The 9,147-nt window shown below is 34.4% G+C and overlaps 1 protein-coding gene across 1 annotated transcript in view; it reads right to left on the reverse strand.

The window, feature by feature from the left end:
- Positions 1-2,132: 2,132 nt before the first annotated feature.
- LOC108361809 (integrator complex subunit 6 homolog) overlaps positions 2,133-9,147 on the reverse strand; it is a 13,486-nt gene continuing 6,471 nt past the window's right edge. Inside the window, exons 5-6 of the mRNA XM_017614576.1 lie at positions 6,556-6,647; positions 2,133-2,362 (exon numbers count right to left, since the gene is read on the reverse strand). Coding sequence (XP_017470065.1) covers positions 2,237-2,362; positions 6,556-6,647 — 218 coding nt within the window. The 3' untranslated portion in view covers positions 2,133-2,236. The remainder of the gene's footprint in view (positions 2,363-6,555; positions 6,648-9,147) is intronic.

Below are 9,147 nucleotides of genomic sequence, written 5' to 3' on the forward strand. Positions count from 1 at the left end.
ACCCTGTAAAGAGAGGGATTACACTGTGAATAATTTTGGAGCGATAAACAGTGATGATGCAAATGCTCCCGTATTGATAATATATTTGTAATTTAGTTAAAAAAAAGTACGCCCCCTTAAAACTATTCACAGCGTACAAAACTAAAATTTTCTTTACAAACTTATTTTTACTCTAAGAAAAGTGCAATTTGAATGCCTCTTCTCAACTACGAACTCTGCAACCGACGGCAGAGTGTTGTAAAAGGGGAAACTATGAAAAAATATAGAAGTAAATATTTAAATAAAAAGTTTAAAAAGCAACTACAGTTACATGCCTACACATACAAACAATTTACAGGTTTTCAATTCGAGTTGCAAAATTTGATAAGCAAATGGCCGTTTTATCTGCCCCTCAAACACATTTTTTGATTTTGAGAAAACGGCCTAAAATGTTTTTTTTTTTTTAATGGACGCAGTTTTATGATCTCGAAATTAGAAACATTTTATGCATGTAGGTTTGTATATATAATTGTGTATTTAATGATATACCTTTGAGTATAGATTTTAGTATTTGGCACTCCATTATAAGGCTTTGAGACAACTTTTCTACTTTTTTCTACTGATTCAGCTGCGACTTCAAATTTCGATTTGATCTGAAGTATTTGTAATGCGCAGTGTTTGTGAATATGCAAGTATTTTTTTTACAACAAAAGTATGTGAAAACCTCTTCTGCTTCTAACTGAAGCATTAAATGGATGTCAAATAGTGCCGTAAATAAAACTATATAAAATAATATGTCGAAATTGCAAAATATAAAAAAATTTTTTTAGTAGTATAACCACACTTGTGCTGCTGACACTTAAAAAATATTTGATCCTTTTAAAAGAAACTGTATCCAGCCATTACTGAACCCCTTGTCCCATACTTTCAAAAAACCGAACCTTACTCGAAAAAATAAAACAAATCCACTCCAGATGAAAGTTGTAACATCAGAAAAATTCTCTCAGTGTATGCATACACACAATTTATGCATTCTCGTTTTGTGTTAGTCAAATTGGCATTTGTGGGAGTTAACTATTTAATTCAAATCCAATTAATTAAGTTACGTATGCACCTACAAGTACGAGTACAGTTTAATTTAATTAAAGTTTATATACGAGTAGCATAATTTTTGCAAAAAATAAACAAACTATTTTCCATTATACGCTATACATTTACAAAGGTATTGGAGCATGCATTTTCGAAAGTACTTACAAACGCATGTAATAATTTTTGTAAAAAAATTTTGTATTAACAGCTACACATTTTTTATACCAAGTAGTTTTTAAAAAGTACTGATTAGAAGTAGTTACTATGTTTCTTAGAATTTGGTTTTTGGAATTTAGAAAATTTTGCTTTGTATACATAGTTTATTAGTGCTTTTTGAGATTATTTATTATGTTTCAGAGTTTGTTATGGGATTCAATTTTTGAATTTTGGGTAGCAGTTTTTAATATTGTTTAGCACAAGTGTACTTTATTTAGTACTTTAGTATGCTTTTCAGAACTTTCAAGTAAAAAATTAGTAGTTGTAGTACACAATTGAATACTTCTAATAACTGATTTAGAACTTTTTGTCTGTGATTTAGTACTTTTAGTAGATTATTTAGCATTAATCGCACGTAATTTATTAGTTTTGGTAATTAATTTAGCACTTTTCGTATTTGTCTCAGTACCTTTGGTATGATTTTAGTACTTATTTAGTACCTACAGCACATACATATCCAATTTAGTACCCTTTGTTTGTGATTTAGCATTTTTTTTAATCTAATTTAGAACTTTTAGTAATTTGCAAAGTACTTTCAGTATGTTTATGAAGTACGTCCTTAATATAATTCAGCAGTTCTAGTTCTTTATTACGTACTTCCAGTACATATATTCAATTTAGTACTTTTTGTTTGTGATTTAGTACTATTTTATCTATATTATGAAATTTTCGTATTTTTTTAGTACTTTTAGCATTTAATCTAGTACTTCGTCTATCAAATTTAGAACTTTTAGTACTTTGGAGCACGAAATTGCTTGCTGGGTCAAAGCTCGAACTGCGGTTTCACCAGCCATTTAAATGAAAAATATTTTTTTTTCGCTTCTATGAGCTTTCATATTAAGTACAAATAAAAAAATTATTTATCACTTTAATTGCTTTCGTGAAACTGGCTATGAGTTTCTTTTATATTTTTTTCAGTGCGCATTCCGTGTTGAGAAGACGCAATTTTACTTTACTTCTTGCTGTTCCCATCATTTGCGATGAGCAACTCCTTGGCTTCCTTTTTGCCCTTCTTTTTCTCCTCCTTGGCAATTAACTTTGCCAGTCGCTCCTCTTCCTTGGCTAGGCGCTTCTCCTCCTGTAAAAGTTTTTTTTTAACAGAAAGTTGGAAAATTCAGTTGTTGTTAGTTTTTTTTTTGTTTTTTGTGAGTAAAGCATTTTAAAAGTTGTATTAACTAAATTTACATAATTATCTACTTGAAAGTAGTAACTGGAACTCTTACATCAAACCTCAGTGTAATAAATACAGTGAAAAAAATTACTTTTGCTAGCAAAATAGGATTATATAAAACGTTTTATTTTTTTCTGTTCAAAAACTTCATCTGCCAACGAACTGTGGTTACACATAAAAATGCCTAATTGCTAGTTATTATTTTAAGTAGAAGAAAACTGTTATTACTACACTATGTATGTACGTACGTACTATATGCGTGTCTGTATCAAGACTATCAGATTATTTTTATTTTTTTTACTGAAAGTTTTCCATTGTTTCTAGTGTATGAGCCAATTTGCAATTGTTCATTCAGCCACTCATTCATTCATTCATTGAAGAGAAGTTGTTGAAACGCATGCGACATGCTAGTAAACTTTTGAATACCAAATAAAAATAACCCTGTGTGTACATTAGGGTGGTGCAAAATAAGTAAAGTCGGAAATGTAATGCTCTCAAGCCCGAAAAAAAATAATTGCGAGGTCGCTGAAAGTTTTTCATATATTATATATGGAAAAAACAACTTTTCGTTGGAATGGTATGGAATTCTTTTCAGGAGACTTCCAATAACAATACTCAATTGTTTATTTAACCATTTTTTATACTAACGATTTTTTATTTATCCCCCCATTGCATTTTCTGGTAGTAAAACATAGTAACTATGAAAAAATGGTTAAATAAATAACTGGGAATCTCCTGAAGAGAAACAAAGTTTTCCGATCGAAAAATATTGATCTTCAAGAATTCTATACCATTTCCACGAAAAGTGTTTTTTCCCCTATAAAATACATGGAACACTTTGAGCGACCTGCAAATATTTTTTGATTTGAAAATAAAAAATAGGGGTATATTTTTTCGGTATAGAACAATCCTAGGGGGTGAGAGCATGAAAATTCCGACTTTACTTTTTCACATGCATTTTTGGACCACTCTAGTGCACATATGTACTAGTGTAAACAGTTATTCAGTACTTCGTACGGCTTCTCTTATGGGCCTTTTCATACGTACGTTCATTCATACTCTCAGGCAGACATTTCCCGTTCTCTAGTTACGATATTTAGTTTTGTGGCATATTTTGTGGCGGTTGTTGTCGGGAATCAAACGAAATACACATAAAACAAAAACACATTTGAAGCGAGCACTATGACAGTAGAAACAATGAACATTTGCGGAGTATAAAAAAGCAATGAAAAGCACAATAAGAAGGCATACTATGTAGCGACTAAAAAACAAAAAACAATAACGAGCAGTAAAAGGAGTACGATTTTATGTTTAGCAATAATGAAAAGGAGCAATTACGATAGCTAAAGGCAACTATGTTAAAGGAAGGAATAAAAAAGGGCGAAGAGGATGCAAGTCAGTGCAGAAAAGTAGGAAGAAGAAAACGATATGCTTCCGAAAGAATGTTGGTGAGTATGGAAACCGGAAGAGGATGGAGCTCAGCGACTGGTGAAACTAAGAAATTAAAGTTTTCAGTTAACTACTATGTATGTATGTATGTAAGTATTTCAAAAATTATACTGCTACATATTTAAGCAAAAAATTCTCATTTTATAGGTGCGCTACATACATATGTTGTTTCCAGAAGGAGTATAGGAGCCAAAAAACTGTTGTACACTAAATCGACTAATAAAAATTAAAGAAATAAAAAGAAAAAAGAAAATAATTAATACGATGTTTCCACGTTTCGTAATTCGCACTCTAAGTAATTCCCTAAGTAAGTAAGACACACACATTAGTAATTCGTTTGGCAACTCTAGCTCTTGTTCTTGTTCTTCGCTAATTACTAATATTTTGTGTACTGCAAAGATCGAAGATGGTGCTAAAATTTAAGTTATCATAAACAATTTTAATTTATATAGATAATATTTTATTAATATTATTCTATAACCAGAAAAAGTGCCAGCAAATGGGACTAGGCCGGTGAAAACTTCGATATATTTCCGATAAATATTAGAGGAGGCACCGATTCGTTCGTCATTCGCATGGTAATTCGATCTGAATTACCTGCAGGTGGGGTAATTCGCTCTCAAAATTTTGTATGGCGAATTACGTAATTCGGAAGGTAATTGGCAAGGCGAATGACGAATGGGAGAGCGAATTACGAATCGTGGAAACGCCGTATAAGCGAAGTTGAGGAAAACCCAAAAGAAATAAAGCAGTACCCAGTAAAAGGTCGCTGAACTCGAATGGGTTAGGATTTATAAATACGTTTAGATCTTTGAAGTTAAGATCTTTGAGTATTGCCTGCAATGCCAATGCATAGAGGTCCAAAACTGAAATTTACTGTTTAAAATAGTACAGAGCCTTTATTTCTCAACCGATTATTATTTTTTTAATGAAAGTCTATAAAATTTAGAAGAGACATGTTGAGGCCGATTTTTTGATTTTTATTTGCTTATAGATATTAAATATTAAGGTTTCGGCAAAACGAAAAAAGTTGGTAAGAAAAATTTGAAATGTTTTAAAAAAGAACAAAAAATAAAAAAAATACCTCAGTTTTATAGCCCCATTAAATATGTATAATAAAATGTAAGTAAGAATTCGCGTTGATTTTTAATAATTTCTTTTGCTGAAATTTCGATCGCACTTTATGCATTTGGAAGAAAATGCCATAGCACCTCCAGCAATAAAACTAAATATTAGAATTCAGAAAAATCTTAGCGGCATAGTTTTAGGCGCAAATTTTCGACAAATAGTCCAGCTTGATTACTTGTGCGCGGAGTTAATTTTATTATACTAAAATTTATTGGGCTTTATAACGGCTTAGCTTAAAATTAAAAAATAAAATTTTGATAAATATTTTTTATAAAATTTAAATGTTTTTTTTTTGTAAAATTATTAGTTGTTCTACGTGAACTCTAACGGGTTATAAAACTGCAAATCTAAAATTCTTTATAAAATAAAATAAAAAATAATTTGGTAGACATTTTTTTATAACATTTAAAATTTTTCTTGTGAAATTTTTTTCGTTTTGGGCAAACTCTACAATTGTCTTCAACTAGTTCTTATTATGTAACACTTATTAGCAGGAACAGGAGACTCGCCTTTCTCTGAACTTTGCACTAAAATTTTTAATATAAACAAATAAGAATTAAAAAATCCGGCTCAGCACGTATCTGCTAAATTTTATTAGCTTTCATAAAAACCAGTTGAAAAAAGAGTGCTTTGGACTATTTGAAATAGCAAATTCCAGTTTTGGACCACTGTGCAATGGCGGCAACTTTGATGAATAAGTACCAGGACCCATGTTTTTTGGGAGTGATGCTCACGTCCTTCAACTTGCCTGAGACGAGTTGAGCACAGCGGCTCAGATCCCAACGCCGATACTGTGCGTAAGACCGAATATATTCGGGAAGAAACTACATATAAGAACAAATGGTTGTTTAGAAGAGGTAGTTGCTGGATTCAGCACTACTTCTAGGCTATTTAGGGGGGTCTACTCCTTTGAATAGATATCCTTCTGGTAGTTATTGCATTTTTTCTCGGTGGATTAGAAAAATTTAAATGCGGACCCACAGAGACTGTACCGAAAAGTTGATAGCAGTTTGAGGAGATTTTTGCAAACAAGTAGTATGTGTGATGGAAAAATCACTGTCTTCTTCTACAGATCTACGTAAGTGTAAAATAGTCACGTTAAATTCGTAAAATAAATCTCTAATTTTATTATTAAGACATTGAAAAAATTAGGGGTGCTGAGAACGCTGCTGCAGGAGTAAATATGAATTTAAAAAGCAACACATTTAGCAGAATAAATAATGCGAAAACGAAAAACAAAAACAGCAACTCAACAATGAATATGCATTTTGTGTGTGTGATAAACCAATTACCGACATCACTTTCCAGGCAGCCAAACCACCATAAAAGCATAATAACCCACCACCGACACCACCACCACCACCACGACTACCGCCACTTAGACCACCAACGCCGTTCTGTGCAACATCATCATTATCCTCATCATTTTTAACATTTTTATGCTTATCATTTTTGTTATGTTCATCATTACAAACACTGTTAGCTCGTGTCGCAGTCGTAGCGTCACGTTGACGTGCACCCACCTTTCTCGCTTCCTTTTCCGCTTTTAGTTTAAGTTTTTCCTCCTTCTTTTTGCGCTCCATAGATTCGTTCTTCTTATTGTCGGATTTCTCCTCTTTGCAAGTTAACAACAAAAGAAAGAGAACAGAGTGCAATGTATTGTGCATTGTACATATGTATATATTTATAATATCTAGATTGCATGCGATGTGTACGTATATATGTATGTGTGGGAGGAAATATCGCAAATTATCTTTCATCATACGTAGGTATATAATTATAGGCGGAGATGGAAATTACGCTGTTGTTTAAAAGTTTCCTGATGGCTGTTTGTGGGCATCTTAACGTTGGTTGTAGTATACATAAAGTTTTGAAAGTTGTATGCAGGTGTTATTAGTCAAGAATGACAAATAAAAGTGAAGTGGCAGAAGTAACCTATATTAAAAGAGGAATTTGGGTTTAAAGCAAGGGGCGTTCGACTTGGAACACGCTTGATAAAACCGTGCCGAATGCTCACAATACTGGTATACNCCCATATTTTAAAAGAGGAATTTGGGTTTAAAGCAAGGGGAGTTCGATTTGGAACACGCTTGATAAAACCGTGCCGAATGCTCACAATACTGGTATACTGAGATGGATCCAAATTCAATGAAGGCCACACTGAAGTGGGCGTATTTGGACCTAGGATTAAGAAAAGTTTACCAATAGGCAATTTTTAAAACAAATGTATTTCATGAAGATGCCTTCGAAATTGGCATCCATAAACGAATTACCTCCCCATCTAGAATCAGGAAGATGATAACCTCTGAAGTCTTAAATTTATAAATAGCCTGAGATTGAAGTGCTTTTTTAAGACGTAGCTCAATAGTTTTATATAGGTGGAGGCACTATCTTGCCCCCAAACAATAGTAATACTACAAACGGGTAAGTATAAAAGCAAGTGCTCAAAAAATTTACGATCACGAGATGGTCGGTTCTATGTTACTAAACTGCCTCAGAAAAACCGGTCAAGCCTAACTCTGAAGTCCATCGCTAATATACATAGTCACGATCGAATTGAAATCTGGGGTACGTAGAAATATATTCAGCATTAACGGCTGGAACATTCCAAGTAAAGTTTATACAATTTGATCCTTGCTATGTTTAGAAATGGCTATACGTAGTACTTATATAAATAGTATGTAGGCTATGATCTCTACTATAGCCTCCATTCAACGCCGATCAAATTTGACGTAGTGTCATTTTTCGAATGAGCCAAGCAAGGGAAGATTAAATGCACAACGGATAAACCGGACAGGCTAAAACACGCATAAAAACTTAGCTTAAAGAATACTGTCTTACTGAGCACAGTGCTTGTCGTCAAGATATAATAGTTTTTGTCGACGGAGCGCGCAAGGCAAAGAAGGCATATTGGGTAAAATATTTGGTATACTTATGGCCGCCGTAACCGTGTAATTAGAGGTGCGTACTATTACTTGTTAGGACCTAGGTCCGACGCTTGGGGAGAGCAACATCGGGAAAGTTTTTCTTTAATATCGGTCACCATTCAATAGACATGGTATGCCTCTAAGTGCATTTTTGACATGAACAAGTCCTTAGAAAATTCAATCTGAATAATGATAAACTGCATATCCCGACTAGCCAAAAGACATCCTATGTATGTGTACGGAAGCAATTTTGTATAGAATTCCTCACGGAGGCAGCTGGAGTTACCTTGGGCATTCAAAGCAAGATCCCAGTGTACCATGTGAGACGTAGCTATGTTGGTTTGACCATTTTGTTGGATTTTAGCTCAAAGTTGGATATTGGGAATTTGAAATAACAGAAAACATTTTTTTTTGATACCTAAAGCAACTGGCTCAAAACCCGGACACGCTGGAGTTCTGAAGGGGTTTGACTTCGTCCCTGTAAATATAGATTACTGCACCCACGAAATAGCAGCCCCTTCTCTGTCTACATTCCCTCAAGAGAGGACTGGGCAGGGGGAAACGGGAGTTACTGGAAGAAGGGAGTGGTAAACTTCTTCCCGGATGAATCAAAACTTGTAGGCAGAGTTGGTGAAGGTGTTTTCTGTCGGGAACTCTCACTCAAAACTATTGTCAGGTTTCCACACCTCCGCAGTGTTTTTCAGACGAAAATAGCTACCATGACGATGGCGATAGGCTCACAGCTAAAGAGTGTGACTTCAGTTAGGGAGGCTAGCATATGCTCGGACTGTCAGGCGGTCATCAGGGCCCTGAACGCTATGATGGTGCGCTCGAAATCGGCAAGGGAATGTCTGACCTCTCTAAAAATCGTGGTGGAGTACTTCTTAATGAAGCTGATGACCTGGTAAGAAAAGGCACCATTGAAACCTTATCACTAGATATGGAGCAACTAAGGATGTTTCTATTGTCCTGCGGTACGCTCCTGCGCTCGCTGATATTCCACAAGACCATGCGAAATTTCCAAATCCTTCTGACCTGGGGTGGAAGCTCCTCACGCTTGCAAAGCCTCAGCTCTCGCGAGTGATAGGGCTTCTGATTGGCATTCAAGCGGTACGACTAGATCGACTCGACTGATCCCTTGTGTATCAGCTGTCAAGAGGAAGATGAGGTGGAATCATCTCAACACTT

The sequence above is a fragment of the Rhagoletis zephyria genome, unplaced genomic scaffold, assembly GCF_001687245.7.
Source record: "Rhagoletis zephyria isolate East Lansing unplaced genomic scaffold, Rhagoletis_zephyria_1.1 Rzeph_scaffold_00853, whole genome shotgun sequence".
NCBI classification, from domain to species: domain Eukaryota; kingdom Metazoa; phylum Arthropoda; class Insecta; order Diptera; family Tephritidae; genus Rhagoletis; species Rhagoletis zephyria.